The sequence below is a fragment of the Pleurodeles waltl genome, chromosome 4_1 (genome assembly GCF_031143425.1).
Source record: "Pleurodeles waltl isolate 20211129_DDA chromosome 4_1, aPleWal1.hap1.20221129, whole genome shotgun sequence".
In the NCBI taxonomy this organism is placed as follows: domain Eukaryota; kingdom Metazoa; phylum Chordata; class Amphibia; order Caudata; family Salamandridae; genus Pleurodeles; species Pleurodeles waltl.
In genome coordinates, this window is record NC_090442.1 from 910,616,498 (window position 1) to 910,634,424 (window position 17,927).

Consider the following 17,927-nt stretch of genomic DNA (forward strand, 5'->3'; position numbering starts at 1 on the left):
CACAGCCTCCAACAACATCGCCCAGAACTTTACCAAATCAATGTTTTGTGTTTTTTAAAATTATGTGTATTAGCTTTTCAAAAAAACAATGCAAGACGATAGGTAGCTGTGTCATTCAGTGGCTCAAATGGTTCACGTATAATACAATGCAGTACAAGCATAGGGATACATATCAGTAGGTATATTACGTGCAGGGTCGGCGGCAAAGGTGACAACCCTGTCATAACTGTGCATCAAGAGTACAACATATAACCATGAGAAGGAGGGAAATCGGGCAATGGCACCATGACATTACTTGCCTGCTTGTTCATTACACAAACCTCCCCAGTTGCTGCATACTTGTCTGAGGAGAGATGCCTGAGAACCACAATTTGTCACCTGCTGGTCTATCCTGCAGGTGGTGAGAGTGCACTCTTAATCAGAGGGTCCCCTGTAATGAAATCTGTGTCAACTGCCTGATTGCCTATGATGCAATCCACCCTTTCCTCAGACTTTACTAGGTTGCTCTCCGCGTGTTTGTCCATATAGACTCTTCGAAGACGTATCCCTCTGCTACTGCCCATTCTAATATATCTCTTTGTCAGTTGCCGGAGGCCAGCGGCGCGGCCAAGCTTAGGAGTGCAAATCTATAGTTCATTTTGCGGCCTTCCCTAGGTAGCAGCAGAAGGTCCAGAAAGCAACGTTTAATCAACAGGGACAGATCAAACTGTGTTATTCTAGTCACTGATTCTGTAACTTGCATCCAGTAGGAGTGCAGTATTTCGCAACTCCACACGACATGTACAAGCCCAGAAGGGGACACAGCACATTGTGGATACTCAGTCCCCCAAATGAATGCTAAGTGCAAGATATTAGTCTATGGATCGCTCAATGCAGAGACAGTTTAAGTCGGATTTCCTAAGGGCCAGGGCGACAAGCACCTGTGGAAGACCAGGCACTAACAGCTCACGTGGGGTTGATTGGCCACGGCACATGGGAGTGGTCGAAGAGTCTCCGACCCAAGACAAAAACATCTGAAATTCTATGCAAGTAAGTGCATGGGACTAGAAAGTGATGGGGGATGGCAAGAAGTTATGCACCAAGGAGAAAAAGGTGTATCCACCCTGGAGTGGGTGGTAAGCCAGTGTTATAGCAATGCTCATACATGCCAAACCAACACTGTGATCCTTGCCACTTTATATTACTGAACAACTTGTTTAAAAAACTTTTGTTCCTTTTGAATAGTACACATCTTATTGTTAAACAATCCTTAGTGATAGGATATGCTTATTTCACCTCCCTATGCAGAAACAAACATCGCCCGCAAAATCAAATATCCCTCTCCACCTCCTGCATCGTATGCACCAAGCAGTACGTAAGTAGCACATATGGTAAGCAGAAATACTGTCAACACTAGTAAGCAGCACCATAACCAGTTCCAATTGTCACTGCTTCAGTCTTCTTAGAGTAAATTGAAAACACATGGACATTTCACAACTTTACATTGATCTCCAACATGGACCCCAACACAATATTACCACAGCATGTTTACAGACTTCTCAAGCAAACCACAAAGAGACGGATATAGACAATAGTTGTGTAATAGCTGTGCCTAAATGTCACTAGCAGACTGACAAACCAGTGTGTATTATAGAGACTACAGGAACCCTTCCCCCTTCATGACGAAGTCTGGACACTCTCCAGAACAAGCATTGGCAAAGGCAATATCACTTGCGTTGGCTGCCAGCATTTTGGCTATTGTTTTGTCACAGTTTCTGCAAAACATTATCTGGGAAGCTGCCAGGCAGTCATTAAATAAAAAAAAAATGTCTAAAGACAAAAGTGATTTTCTGGTCTTAAGAAAGTACACATTATCATGGTAAACCTGGCACTGAAGGAAACTAACGTGTGTGGATGTGCAGCATACTTCACTCATAGTGAAGTCCATGAATGACTGGGCTAACATTGTATGATGCATGCTGGAGTAGGAGTAAGAAAGTCACAGAAAGATTGATGAAGCTTGGCTGAAAACCCCTATACTAATTATGATATACATTCTTTTCGTAAAATTAAAAGGTCTTGGCTAACAGACCTAAAAAAAAAATATCAGTCTTACATTGGCTGATGGCCTCGCATTTAAGAAATAAGGAAGTACGGACGGAAGGCAGACAAAAAGGAAGAAGGGCAAGAAAAGGCATGAAGGCAGGAGGAAAGAAGAAAAAGGGTCAGAAAGAAGGAACAAGGAAAGAAGGCGAGACAGGGAGAAGAAAGAAAAAGCAGGAAAGCAATAAGGCAATAAAGAATGAAAGGAAAGAAAGAAAGAAAAACAGACAAAGAATGAAGGGCATAGGGAAGGAAAGAAGGCAAATAAAGAAGGGAAGAAAGAAGACAAAGAAAAAGAAAAGAATGCAAAAGGAAAAAGTAGAAAGAAGTTAAAAAGAAGAAAGGCAAAAAGGAAGATGGAAAGGAAAATGAAAGCAGAAAGAACGCAAAAAGAAGGCACAATGGCAAAAGATGGAAATAATGAACGAAAAAAGCAAAAGCAAGAAATAAATGCAGAAAAGGGAAAAATGAAAGAAAGGAAAGGAAGAATGAAAGGTAAAAGTGAAAGAAAAAGAATGAAAAGAAAACAATGGAAGAAAGGAAAGAGGGCAAAAAAGGAAATAAGGAAAATTAAGAGAATGCAAAAAGAAAGGAAAGATGGAAAGAAGGGACGAAAGCCGGAAAGAAAGCAAAAAAGGAGAAAAGAAAAAGGAAAGAAAGAATATGGAAAGAAAGGAAGGAAAGAGGTTTCACAGTATAAAATATTGGCAATGAAACCCAAATTACACCCTACCTATGTTTAAATAAAACGGTTACAAATGTGCTGCCAATTAAACATGATAAAGTTTGGTTTCCTTCTTAGGCAAACTTTATTAAAGAACCATTGGTGAAACGGAGTAAAGGATCACAATATGGTATGCTGTGAAAAAGCGGCAGTCCACTTCAAAAGAAATTTACAACAGCATTGAAAGGAGACAGGAAAAAAAGCTGGAATGTGTCCTGTGCTCACCTCAAACGTTTCCTACTATCACATCAGGCATCACTGGCACTAAAGGCAACAGCATTGTATGTGAATGTCCACCTTGTAAAACAGCAAAATTCAGTCACTCATAGTGGCCAAAATAGGCTAACTCATTTCCCCATGCTATATGCTGTAGCAAGGGGGAAAGAAACATGCGACTGACACAAAAACAGACCAATGGATGAAGAGAGGAGCCGAAAGCCCCTTTAAATATGTATATTATTTTAGTAAAATCAAATGGTCTTGGCTAACGTCAGACTAAAAATGTCAGATTCAGCAGTGAAGAAAGGAATGAATGCTGGTGAATCCGCAAAACATGGCTTTCCAAAGAAACTCCATGGCTACCACAACGAGAAACACTTACCAAGAAGACGGCATACATCGTTTTACAGGCCCTGCTTGAATAAGTGAGGTTGTGACTTCATCAAGTGAGTGTTCCTTTTTTGGGAAAGGTGTGATCAGGACAGGGTGGGCGACTATGATTTGGTGGACCATGGAGTCAGATTCCTTTGGAGGGTAACCCTAAGGGTGAATTAGTTTACTACCAAGTGGTTGCTTTAATTGGACTTTCTATTGCAACTCTCCTTATGGTTGACTTCTCTTCTCCATCTATTGGTCCATTCATGTACCACAGACTGCCTTCACTTCTAATGGTTGTACAAGGGGAAATCCTAGAACATTCTAAAATACAGCTCAAGGAGAAGAACCCTAACTTAGTGTTGATGCTAAAGGAGTGCTGTTCTGAAATACTAATAGGAACATTGATGTGTGATGTGACCCTACAAAACAAAGATTTAAAAAGACTTGAAGAGTAGCTTTAATATCAGTAGTTTAAATATTTGTATATTCCTCCCTTCTTTGATTAGCATAAGGCTTTTGAGTGGACGTTTTTAAGACAGACATTTTTAAGCTCACAATATAAACAGTTATGTTACTTTCTACTTGTAGCTTTTGCCCTCAGATTAAAGTTCAATGCTTCCCAGAATCTGGGCACAGCCCAAACTCTTTCTCGGTTTCTGCCAAGTATTTGGTTTGGTGAAAGTTTTGAAAATCAGTTTCCTTGACAAAGTCTGTAGTCTTTAGGTGTTTGTCTGATCTCACTGTAGATTATATTGCATTAAACTAATCCATCAACACAAGTCCATTGGTGAGTTTTATCTAGTGGCTAATTTAGAGCAAGGCGATTTTACAAAACAATGGTGATCAGTCCAGTCACACCCAAAGCGGCCAACATCCACTCACCAATAGCAAATGAAAGCTTGTCAAGTATCTGTTTACATCAGAACCTGGATCCCAATCTATGGAGTGAGTCAATATACATGTTGCTTGTGGAAGGCTCCTTTCTAAGGCAAGTGTAATGGTCGGTGCAATCACTGTCTGATAAAGATCTTACTGCCAGCACAAAACAACCTGATAAACATTCATCTGTTATTGGAATCTTCATTGGGCAATGCTGTGTTACCTTGATAAGAAACCATTGTATTTGATAAAGTATTTTCCTCATTGAAAGTTATGCATAAATTAGTGGAGACATTTAATTTCAACAGAAAACTACTCCTTATTTAGACACAAGAGTAAATGTTAAATTACACATTTGGGTGAAAAATCTTTCAAGCGGGTAAAAGGCAAAAGAGTTTATTGATCTCATGTTTGTGATGCACAAGACCATTTAAGGTACATCCAGCATACCAATTATACAATCACACGTTTCACTGCTACCTCTAACTTTTTACCATGCTCCGTTTTCCCTAAAAGGCACTAGCTATAAATAAAAAACAAAAATCATGATTATGTCAGAAAACAGTTTTGAACGGCACATTTCATTTTTACATACATTCATGCTCCAATTTTAAGTACGTTGCCAACACTGAAAAGAAAATACAAATTTAATTTTGGCAGCACACGTCCTGCAAGACATGCACAAATATCACACAGATCAACAAAGTACTCAGTGCACTTTGTTAGACATTAACAATGTGTTATCTCAGTTTAGAGTGTATTCTGGGATTACAATCATGATACAAGGCGAAAGCAAAGAGTCCCTGGTCCAAAGTTCACATTATCGGCTTCAACTTCATCTTCAGGATCTTTGGATAATAAAACGTTTCTGCAAGTGTAATGCTATGTTTTAAAAGTCTTCCTTGTGCAGCAGAGCACACAAGTTACTGATTCCGGCCACTGTCCTTTCCAGTCACTGTTCTATCTCCAAGTTTTCAATATTAAAATCCGGTTGCTTAAAACTTACAACTTCTTCATAAGTTAGTTCTGAGAAAGAGGAAACAAAATGTGAGAAAATGTGTGTAATGAAAATGTATCTGCAACATTTTGGTTAACATTCTATTAAGTTAATAAACACCAACCACCAGCATTTTCTTCATACCGCTTGGCGGGAGGAGGATGATCATTAAATGACAATTTCAAAGATTTGGTATGTTATTTCAATTATTTGGTATTTTTGGATTCAAATATGCATAAAATCACAAAACTCCATAACACGTATAAGATTTAAATGTTTGTATTGCAATTATGTGTTTTTATTTTATAATCTAGATAATCAGTAGCAGAATACAGTAACAGCACAGTCACAAATTCTGGAATTTCACTCTGATCGGTCAGTGTTTAAAACTTAGACACAACCAAGGAACAGTGGGGTATTTCAGGGCAGTAGCAAAGCACAAACACCATTTGCCCGTCTTACATCGAGGGCCCTAAACAGAAGCAGCAGCCATTTACTACTGACACTGATAAAGAGGGCAGCAGAGTAGGAGGTGAAGGCTAGTTTCTAACTCTCTGTCCTTACTCCAGACTTGGATCTGGCATTACTCCACTTCCTGGTCATATCACTAATGAGTAATACTCTCAGCTTAAATTTGTCAGAAAGGGAACAAAGGAAGGGAGTTTACGTTACCAGATGAGACTTTCAGGTACTTAGCTCTTTTAAGAGAGATAGGTGTTGCCTCTAGATGTCAACGCAGCGGATTCTAAATTTGAAAGCTATTAGCAACATGCCTATCTCTGGTATGGAGGATGCCAGTAGACAGCTAATACTTGAGGAGATTCAAGTCATACATTTTATGCGAGTAAACAATGGGAGAGAACCAATGCCATCCTTGGACAGCCAAACTCTCATTTTGTCTTTAAATACGGCTACGTAAATATTAGTCTATAGTTATATCTAGTAAACTAAGGCTATCAAGTTTGGTTCGAGGACAAGACGCTTAAAATGCCTAGCTACTCATACACTCTCAAGGTAGATGTAGCTGGGGGAAATAACATCGAGGATTTCCATTTTTTTTTTTAGTAATAGACAAGCATTTTGTTTTTAATGGCCATAGAGTTTAGCCCCACTTAAACCCCCTACCACTGTAAACAGTTAGCACAGCTGAAACAGCCCAGCTGCAAAAAGTCTGGTTAAAAGACTGCAAGACAGCGAAAGCTGAGAATAAAATATTTTTAAAGGGAGTCGAAAGACCCTTCATTATTGTCCACCTCAAGCACCTAGCAACTCATCAAACCTGTACCATAAAGGATGCTTGGTGAACTGAAAACTTCCCATGTTTCTCTGCAGACACTCACTGTACAGTGAATTGCACAATTTCATGTACGATTTTCAACCCAAAGGGCAGAAAACCACGGACTAATTGTTCAATGCTATACTGACTTACTCTTTGTTGGCAGCACGAGACAGGAGTCGTCATATCCAATATCAGTTTTTAAATTTCTGTTGCTAGCTCTTTGGAAATGCTGAAAGTCTAAACAATCCTGTCCATGTTTCGCTTGCTTATCATTTTGCTACAGTAACATTTTAAAGCACAAAAGATTGTGAACTAAATGGACATAATGATTTTGTATTACTTGTGGAAATTAACTTTTGTCAGTATTACTCGGAAGTTACATACTATGATGCAAATAAGCCTGAGGTATAACTAAGCCTCAAACACTTGTAGTTCTGTTACAAAACACCATACATTGTTGGCCAATGAATGTTTTGCTCTGCTGTGAGGCAAACGATAGTTTAGTTGATGGGAACCCGACCTAGGAGAAGGAAAATGTTACTTACCATGTAAGCATCTGTTCGCAGCATGTAGTGCTCTGCATGCTCTTGCCTTCTAATGTTGACATTGGACATTATGACCTATTTTCCTTTAGAGAAGTTTCGAGTCACAGAATGTGCTGTGGCTACTCCATTAGGCAAACGTCTGCCAATTGGTGCAGCCACCCAGTGAAACAGCCAGTTCGGTTGGGTTGATGTTGTTAGTTCACCTTTTACTGAAAGGAGTTGGAGGCACTGATGCAGCTCCTCCCTGAGACTTACAGAAAGAGGGGGAGTAGCTAGTTGCAGAAGGGAAAATGGTTTTGAACCTGAATGGCCGATGTGCACATGATGCTGCTGATAAGAGCCTCTCACAATGCAAAGACAAGCATCTGATGCAGTGCACGGCTTACCATCTCAGGGTTTAAGCTGGGGATCCAAAAACACCTCCTCAGCCTCCTTTTTGGCGTAGTACATCTCTTTAGGTCAGAGCTGGATGAAATGTTGCAAAAGATAAAGAAGGACACTTTTGCAAAGTCCTTAGGCCCTCTGCAGTCTATCACTCCAAGGAGTACATTTCATTAGCAGTACCCCAAATGTGGGGCTAAGCATAAGATCACCTTGCAGGACTTCATCCTGCTGCTCCGTCAAGGAGTCTTTGTGATGGCATTGGACTTCAAGAATGACTGTTTCCATATCCCCATTCCGCCCCTGCCCCCCTCCCTTCCCAAAAGCCCACCCACCCAACCCCATTTACCAGTACCTTCGGTTTGTGGTATGTGGGACGTCCTCCGACCCACCCACCACCATCACCGCCACCAGGGTGAATGCATCAACTACCTTAATCTTCTAGCTATCCACCTAGCCCGTAAAGTCTTCTACAAGCTTGTTCACTGATCGGTGGTCTTCATAAAGACAGCAGGTCTTTACAGAACAGTGTGTACCCACTCCACGCAGCTGTCTGTGCTAGCACATGAGATTTGGCAGTGGGCAGTCACCAAGAAGATTCATCTTTTAGCAAAAAGCCTACCAGGCTTGGACAACAGCTTTGTGAACCTGTTAAGCAAGGTGCATTAACTAGCCCATGAGTGGGAACTCCACCTTCAAGTCCTCCACAGGTACCTCCAATGGAAGGGAACCGCAACCTCTTTTCCACCCTGAGAAATGCAAAATGCTTAATCCCCACCTCCAGCTACCGCCCCCAACCTCCTCCACAGTCAATGAAGTGTGGATGAACTGGTCAGGGATATTTGCTTACAGTTTTCCTTCTCTCCCACTGCAAGTGTTCTTGACTTTCATCGTAGTGGCCCCAACTTGGGTCAGAAGCCTGTGGTACTCAGTGCACCTCGGGCTGTCCATCAGTTCCCACTGGAAGTAGTAATCCGGCCAGACACTCGCACAATAGCGTGGCCAAATCAGGCACTAAGATCTTCAGGCTAGTGATCTGGCACCTGAGTGTTTGGCTACAAAAACCTCCCTGAGGACTGTATGAGCATATTGCACAAAGCATGTCGGCCCATTACACATGCATGGTATGCAGCCCATTGGAAGAGATTTCTTCACTACTGCATCTCCAAGTAACTTGAGCCCTTCAAACAGAGGTTCAGGATATAATCATTTACTTTTTACACTTTCAGAAAGCAGGTCTCACTTATACCAGTGTACACCTCCACTTACCACTGTGGTAGAATCCATTCAGAACAGAAAACACTCTTCCAATACAATAGTTTATTACTTCCAAAAAACAAGATGCTTATTCTCCTTATCTGAGGAGGGTGTCCCACGTCATGAGTCGAGGCTCCCTTTCTTGCTGTGGATACCACGAAAGAGAATGAGTGAGTGAGAGAGAGAGAGAGAGAGAGAGAGAGAGAGAGAGAGAGACAGAGAGAGAGAGAGAGAGAGAGAGAGAGAGAGAGAGTGTGTGTGTGAGAGAGTGTGTGTGAGAGTGAGAGTGTGAGTGTGAGAGAGAGAGAGAGAGAGAGAGAGAGAGATAGAGAGAGAGAGAGAGAGAGAGAGAGAGAGAGAGAGAGAGAAAGAACACGTGTGGTCTTTGAAATTGTCGGGGGCCGACTTCAGCATGCCCTTGAACATGTGGAGAAAATATGATCTGCCAGTCTCTGGGTATATGAAGATCCGCTTTTGCCTAGTGTGGAGCTCGCCACTCTCTCCAGGATGGGAGCCTCGGACTTATTCAATCTGGATGTCAAAGGGACACCCTGTCTGACTCAGCGCTCTATCTCTGAAGTGCTCTCTGCATCGGTTTAATCTTTGAAGGGGAAGGTTTGGCACTCTTTAGATAGAAAGGGATTGGTTACAACCATGACTTGGTCCTTCAATGGGAACTGCTTCAGCTCTCTGTGCTGGTTGGAGCCAGAGGGCAGGGGTGGGCCAGAGGCTCTGATAATCTTCTTGCCCTCCTTGGGGGGTTTGACAGCATGGGGTTGGTGTTCTGTCTCAGCAAAGGGGTGCGTGCGTTAGTGAGTGGAGGATTGGTCCCCCGACGTAGTTGCACTGGAGCAATACTCACACACCTTTGGATCTTCCTGGTTCATGGACCTGCAGTTATCAATGCACTGAATGATGCCCCCTCTTGATCTTCGTCCCCAGAGGCCCTTTAGGACAGTGTCTATTGGCTTGGTGTTAGTTGAGCTGCTTGGATCCCGGAGGAACCAACCTCCTCTTTCTTGGAGCTGAGAAGGTTTTGTTTGCAGAAGATGTTTGGGGTTCCCAGAGAATGGCTGCTGCTGCATTTTCATGTGCACCCAAAACCACTCCCTTCCATACCGAAAAGTGAGTTATAACTCAAAGGAGGACCCACCGTGGGTGGGGGAGAGGCAGAGGTTGCAAAGCCCATGCTGGTCCTCCCAGGGGTACTTTGTGTTGCACCGTGAACAAAATTGGAAGGGTGTGTGTTCCACCACCCCCTAGTTGTCTGCATTCTCCAAGCCAAGATCTGCTAAGATCAAATGATGCTCAATGGAATTTGGAAAAAGCAACCAGGGTGCTAGCAGTTTGGGGTGGGGGGGTTTATGTTACCACATAAAATAGATGCATGGTATGGATTACTATCCAAGTCGACAGACTTGACTAGTGGAGCAGTTAAGGCCTGAAAAAGCCCTGAGCATTGCATTGGTCTTAGAGCCACTGCGGAAGAAGACTCAATGGCAGAAAAAAAACAATCTAGGCGGGAGTCAGTGCCCATATGCACTGTGGACTCAGACAGGAGTCACAACATCCTGTAACTCGAAACTGCTTTGAAGAAAAACAAGTAATGTGTAAGGGCAACATTACATCCCAGGGGTATGTAGAACATGTGTATCTAAATCCACACATGCTACAAACATAGTATTCGTTTCTGTCTCACTGTAAACAACAGTAATCTTCATTGAGTTTGTGTTAGAAACCCTTTCAGAGGGCCGGAGGACAAGCAGTTGCTACTGGGCCTTTCACTCCTTATGTTCCGGGGCCCAAATTACAATGAGCCCTAAGTAACTCGGACAAGTGCTACCCCATCCTACACTTGGTTCTCCATGGTAGCATGGGATAAGCAGTCACAGGCTTTTTAGTAGGCAGTTAGTCCTAGGAAACATCCCGGTGGTGACTCCCAGATGCAGCCCACACCCCGAAAGTCTCAGCTTTGTTTTAAGAGTTCGTTAGCAGTTCTCATATGCTACCTTTGTGCAAATCCTAAGTTGTCCACTGCACTAAAGCAGTCCTACTCAACCCAAACAGCCAACCTTTGGCGAAGGCCTGAACTTTAAAGGGTTGCTTCCCCTCAGGGGTCCTGTTCATGGGCAACAACCTACACTCAGTAGTGGTCTGGCAGTACCTGTCTTCTCCACTTCATTCACCATGATCCAACTGCCAGGAATCCCACTGGGCCTAACTCCCTCCAGGAGCTTTCTTCCTCCTCACGTGGCCTCTCTCCTCTCTCCCTGGCCTCAGGCAGGCAGACTATAATCGCTCTCCTACTTATGGGTACTCTGGTCTTGGAGGCAGGCAAAGGGCTGGTGCTCCAGGCTCATGGACCTGACCCCCCTGCGTGATGTCCACTCATCCATGAGGGAGATTCCAGCCCCCCCCAGCCCTGGTTCCAGCAGCAAAGAAGTTGTGGCGATATACCCTCACCTGACGAGACTGCTGTTAAAAAAATTATGGGGTACATGTTCCCATCTTTACTGGCCAATTCAGACACATCAAGGATTTAGTGTGAGTCCTTTGAAGATTGTTTTGGGGGCGGCAGCTCCTATGATGTGCACTCTCTTCTGCACTGCCATTTGTCAAAGCAACCGTCTGCCATATAACAAGTGTCTCCAATTCTGAGTGACGCACAACACAGCCCAAATAAGTAACTGGAAGGTCACATCTGGCCGTCAGCCTCCTCTGAAACATGCTCACAGAGGCTTATGAGATTCCTGGTTAGTGCCAACCTTATCAATTCCACCACGTGCCTCACAATAAGGCCAGACTACACTGACTAGGAACTCCTGGAGTCCAATAGACTGTTGATGATCATAGGGGATTCTTTGTTCCCTTCTCTTAAGTTTGTGTGGCCCACCCCAGCACACAGGAATAACAGCAATATACTTCTCCTTTCTGTGGGTTGCAGTACTCATCTCTTCAATCATATGACACAGGTAAAAAGTCCTGTTCACATTACTGATTCTTCTCAACACAAAAGCGGAATGGTCAGTAGCCCTCTACCTTCACAAGGGCAGTGCTTGGTGTGTCCCTTCCATTCTAAACAGACTGCATTACTGAGAGGCATGCCTAGGTCATGCCACACGACCGTGATCTGTGTTCGCCAACGACCAACAATCAGTACCAGGAATCCAGATATCATTCCAGTCAGGGCACTCAGGGCAGGGGCACACATCCATCATCATGCAGGGAATTTTCCCATCCCATCAACGTGGCTAAACTTTTGACTGTAGAAGGGGGAACCAATGTCGTAATCAGACCGAACAGTAGTATCCTTAGTAACTCACGTAGCTCCTCTGCCTGGATCTCCTTTCTGACAAATTTGGGATAACACAAAAGCAGACCAAATAATAATAACTAAATTAATGAGAAAGCATATACAATTTATAACACATTTCACTTTGCACAGCCCATCTGAAGTGGATACAGTGATCATTTGGTTTCAAATGGCAGAAAACATTAGCCCCTGGCTGGCCTGCTAATATTTCAATTACTCTGCAATGTTTACTTTTTAAGTTAAAACCATATCCCTGAAAAAAGTTACAAACATGCAAAATTATAAGCAGAGGACTTGTTGATTTTGACCAAGTTTTCTACATCTTCCTTTTATAATACTCACACTCTTAATTCATTTTGTTTTTTTCTTGGAGTATCGAATCAATAATATAAAGGCTGAAATTATGATATACACCATTCCAAGTAGCAACATTAAAACCTTTTTTTTGGCGGGAGATGCTGCTGGGGGCAAACACGAACGCATGGGGGTCATCAACGACCATGGCCCTCCAAGACTTGCAGGTGAGAAATCTTTTTTCAACAGAATTTTTATTGCATTTATTCATCCGCAGCAATACAGAACAATTACTACCCATTGACTTCACCGACATAAAGGCACATTTCAATACAAGACCAGGCCAACAGCGTCCTTGCTTACAGCATGAAATCCCCAACTATATCCCCATCCACCCTTCTTCCCACTCCCCTTTCTCCTGCTTCCTAGCCATCTCTGATTCCCTTAATTGACCAGCGAACTCCTAAAGGCGATAACACACCATGCAACATAGTTCCATCAGGTTTACTAGACAGATCACCCCTCCCAGCCCAAGACGAAGCATTCAAGCTTCCCCAGCACTTGCAGCAAGCGATAATGGAACTGTCAGGGGCGTCATCAGCTGGTGCTTTCAGGCAAGCCAACCCTGGCTTTGTCAGTCATGCAATGCTCTCACCTCACTTCCTGAAACAGCACCCTGCTCTCACAGTCATACCATTTTAACGACGCAGTTCTCCCGTTATGTAGTTGAGGAGAAGAGGTTGCCTTCCAACGCATACTTATCTCTCTCTTGGCTAATGCCAAGGCTAAGTTGACAAATGAAGAAAAAGTATGCTTAGACGGACAGGGAAATTCACCCAGCAAACACACCTGGGGGTACAGAGTATCCATCTCTCAATAACTTCATTCACACAGTCAATCACATTTCTCCAGTAATCTTGCAGCTCAGGACAGTCCCACCACACCAAGTGGAACATCTCAGCCTCTCTCTCCCCACATTAGCAGCACCAAATAGTCAATTGATTTTTCTTGGTGTAAGATATGCTCTGTGCAAGTCATAGTTGATAAGCTTAAACCGCACATTGGTGTAGACTGTGTACTTATTGGTAAGGAGGGAAGACCACTACTGGTCAGAAATCTGGGTAGACATATCCTCCTCCCAGATGTGTTTCAGTCGTCAAGCAACATAGTAATATTCGTTTGCATGGCTTAGTATAGAATAGTGACAGCACTAGTTTTCCCTAATGTTGTGCAAAGGATGTGACTGCTGTTAGGTATTGAGTGGTCTGCTGGTCTCCCACCCCAATGCTTTCACAGTTAGACCTTGGGATAAATCAAATGTTTGTGATAGTTCCTCAAAGGGCAGCAGTTCTCAGTCTCAAAACAGGTCCCTGAGTCGTGAGATTCCTTTTGCAGGCCAAGTAGACAGTCCCGCCAGTGCCCCACCCTTGTTTAACACCTTCAGGCATTGCAGTGGTAACTGGTGTGTAGGATCTGGGGGCATACGTACGCTGTAGGCAGCATTTGCCAGCAGCGTTAAATAGTCTGCATTTCCAGATTGCCTTCCGCCACTGATCAGCTAGAGCAATACGTGTAATGCAGGTGTGCCTACAGGTTCCTTCCCTTTCACTTGCAGTCTAGCATATAGCCACTTGTTGAGCCACTGGAGTTGGGCTGCCAAGTAGTATATCTCAAAGTCGGGAGCTACAAGACCACCATCTGAGGTGGATCTGCGCAGTTTAGTCAGGGCCACGCTTTGTCAGCCCCTGCCCCAAATCAACCCCACTAGTAGCGATTCCAGTTCCCTGAAGGTGCTGCATGGGATCAGTACAAGCAGTGCCGTAAAGAAATATAGCAATCGTAGGAGTACTAATATCTTAGCAAATGCGATCCTACCAGCTACTGAGAGTGGGAGGGTGTTCCAGAAGGCCACCCTGGTGTGAAATGACCTAACCACCACCCCAATATTCCCATCTATGATGTCCCTAACATTGTGATATATATTCACTCTAAGGTATTTCATGCAAGAGCCCTCCTAGCTCAGTCCATGCAGTTCAGGCGGTCGCTGCATGCGAGGGGTCACTGGGAAAATGAGTGACATTTGCCAGTTGCTCCACAGGCCTGAGAGCGCCAAACTGTTCCATGAACGTGATTGCTCCAGGTATGCCCTCCCTAGCATTAAGAAGAAATAATACTAGGTCATCCACATACAAGGCTATAGTGTGTGCAGTACTCCCCTGGGTCAGTCATCTATACACCACCCCCAATCTCGCTCTATAGGCCACGGGGTCGACTGCTATAGCGAATAATAGAGGGGGAAAGAGGGCAGCCCTGCCTGGTTCCTCGCCCCCACCACATAAGACTGGGAGATCACCTTCCCAGTTCGAACCTGCACTCTCAGGTCGGCATAAAGAAGCATGGTCCATTAGATTAAGCCCTCCCCAGTCCCATCTGATCAAGTACCTGATAGAGATTGTCCCACTGAAGACTATCAAATGCTTTCTCAATATCTATAGAGATCACCACAGCATGGTCCTCCTCAGGGCTTGCAGTGATCATTAAGGAGAGCCATTTACGGACATTCTCGTCCGAGTGTATGAGGGTGGCCATATGGGGGAGGAGATGCAAGAACCCTGCTCAGGAGTTTGTAATCCATGTTCAGCATGGATAGTACACTGTATGCCCGCACGTCATGAGGAGGTCCACCCAGTCCAATCAGAGGAACCACCAGATCCTCCCTCACAGTGGCAGGAAGATGTCCCACCACCTTCTCTGCCACATATAATTCCTCAAACCTAGGGACTATGTCCTCAGTATATGCTGCATAAAATATTATGGGGAGTCCATCGGTCCCCGGCAATTTACCTCAGGCCATGGCCCTAATGGCGGCTCCGATCTCCTGCACCATTATGAGCCATCTCAATGCATCAGTATCCTCTGCTCCAAGCATGGTTAATACTGCTGGGCTCAGGAAAGCATCTACTACCTCCTGTTGAAGCTCAAGCGGGGGAGTGTATAGGGTGGTATCAAAGTCCTCGAATCTTTGGTTAGTTTCCGCTTGCCCATAAGTGATGCCTCGGATGTTTACATTTTTAGTATTGGGGTGGCCCTGGGGTTCAGATTAGACAACCATGCTAAAAGCGTGCCTGCCTTATCTCTTTCAGGATGTGCCCTCATAAGATATTCACAATAATCAAAGCCTCTCCAGGCCATTCCTGAGGCGCTCTTTTGCTTCCAGTAGTTGAGGATGTAGTTCTCCATCACTGGGGCAGGCTTTGTCAATCTCCCTAAGGTCTTTTTCGTGCTCCTCTACCTCATGCAGGAGGGAAAATCGTACCCCAGCGACTTCAGCTATACACTTACCCCTGATGCAGGTGAGAAAACTTTGTGGGAACAAATCTATTGTATGAGGGCTTCACAATGCTGTTGAACAAACAAGCAAAACCGATTTCTTTCTCCCAACGACGAAGAAAAATTCAAGAAAAGAAGCCAGACGTGGATGTCAATCGACACATATACACATCTCTAACCACAAAGCTACATCGCTGTAAGTTTCAAAAGCTGTTTTAAGATAAAATTACTACAAATGCACTTTCTGCTGTTCTTGTCTCACAAACTTCTAACAAAATCGTTGGATAAGACGTCCCTTGGTTTCTGCAGGTTCTGCTTATCATTAATCGTTAATGCATTTACTTTGCACCAGCATTGTTTTATTAAACAAACACAGATACTGACTTTGTTCTATGTTCATTCAATGTGGCATCAGAACATGAAGCCAAGCAATAATATTTTGAATCAGGGGCGATTTTGCAACTGTGGTCAGATTTATCAAATTTATGGACAGGACAGAGGTTACTAAACAGTAAAAATCACATTGAAACTCCTTAATTCAAAATTGGCAAGTGACTGCTCAAAGAACATCAGAGGTAGCTAGACATACAAGACTCTACGGTCTGAAAAGATGTCTTATAGCTTGGCATTTAGCCAGTCTGTATGCAAATGTTAAACTATCCTATCCCCTCTTTTTATTAATGGATTACATAATAATTGCTTGAGGTTTTAGATTTGCAATATTGGCATTTCAATACCTTGTCTTTCATTTGCAAGTAGTCATCTGGGACTTTCAAGGACACAATCTCGGCACTAGGCACTTTTTGTCATGCATTTTCAATGTTATGTAGACTTTTTAAGATTTATTTAACTGAGATAAATATTTACTTATTTACAGTTGACTAGTTTGTGCGGGATATTTTGCCTCTTGCCTTGTGATATATGGAAAATGTCACTTGCCCAGTGTACATCTGTTCGTAGCATGTAGAGCTGCAGATTCACATGCTATGCATATCCCTTCCGACATCTAGTGTTGGGCTCGGAGTGTTACAAGTTTTATTTCTTCGAAGAAGTCTTTTCAGAGTCACAGGATTGAGTGACTCCTCCTCTCGGTTCCACTGCGCATGGGCATCGACGCCATTGATAGATCGTTTTCCCACAGAGGGTGAAGAAAGGAGTGATAGAGTATAGCAATATAAAGAGATGTCAATGCAAATGTATATACATTTCTACAAATGTTAGAAACTTAAACGACTACAGGATTCCAGGGAGGAGGGAGGGTGCATGTGAATCTGCAGCACTACATGCCACACATGCTATGCATAGACTACAAAGCAGTAGTCCTCCCACAGAGCGGTGGCTAGCCTGTAGGAGTTGAAGTTGTTTGGAATAACGTTTAAGACAGCTTGGCCTACAGTGGCTTGTTGCTGTGAGAACACATCAACACAGTAGTGTTTTGTAAATCTATGACAGGTTGACCATGTAGCTGCTTTACATATGTCAACCATTGGTATTTTTCCTTAAAAAAAGCCATTGTTGCACCTTTCTTTCTTGTAGAATGTGCCTTAGGAGTGATCAAATGTCTCTTTGCTTTGATATAACATGTTTGTATACATCTAACAATTCACCTTGCTAAAGCTTGTTTTGATATAGGATTGCCTGTATGTGGTTGTTGGAAAGCAACAAAAAGTTGCTTTGTTTTCCTAAAATCTTTAGTTCTGTCTATGTAGTACATAAGAGCTCTTTTTAGCTCTAGTGTATGAAGAGCTCTTTCTGCCACAGAATCTGGCTGTGGAAAGAAGACTGGCAATTCCACTGTTTGATTGATGTGAAAAGGAGATACTACTTTTGGTAGAAATTTTGGATGTGTTCTTAGTACAACCTTATGTTTGTGCACTTGGAAAAGAGGTTCTTTAAGAGTGAATGCTTGTATTTTACTAACTCCTCGTAAAGAAGTAATAGCCACAAGGAAGGCGACCTTCCATGTTAAAAATTGAATTTGGCAAGAGTGCATGGGTTCAACCGGTGGTCCCACGAGTCTTGTAAGTACAATATTTAAAATCCATGATGGAACAGGTGGTGTTCTGGGTGGAATGATGCGTTTTAATCCTTCCATGAAGGCTTTGATAACAGGAACTCTGAATAGAGAAGTATGTTGAACAGTTTCTAAGTATGCAGATATTGCAGTAAGGTGTATTTTAATGGATGAAAAAGCCAAATTGGATTTTTGTAAATGAAGTAAATAGCATACAATATCTTGTATAGATGCT

General features: G+C 43.1%; 1 protein-coding gene across 1 annotated transcript in view; it reads right to left on the reverse strand.

The window, feature by feature from the left end:
- Positions 1-4,662: 4,662 nt before the first annotated feature.
- MAPK11 (mitogen-activated protein kinase 11) overlaps positions 4,663-17,927 on the reverse strand; it is a 178,481-nt gene continuing 165,216 nt past the window's right edge. Inside the window, exon 12 of the mRNA XM_069229665.1 lies at positions 4,663-5,308. Coding sequence (XP_069085766.1) covers positions 5,235-5,308 — 74 coding nt within the window. The 3' untranslated portion in view covers positions 4,663-5,234. The remainder of the gene's footprint in view (positions 5,309-17,927) is intronic.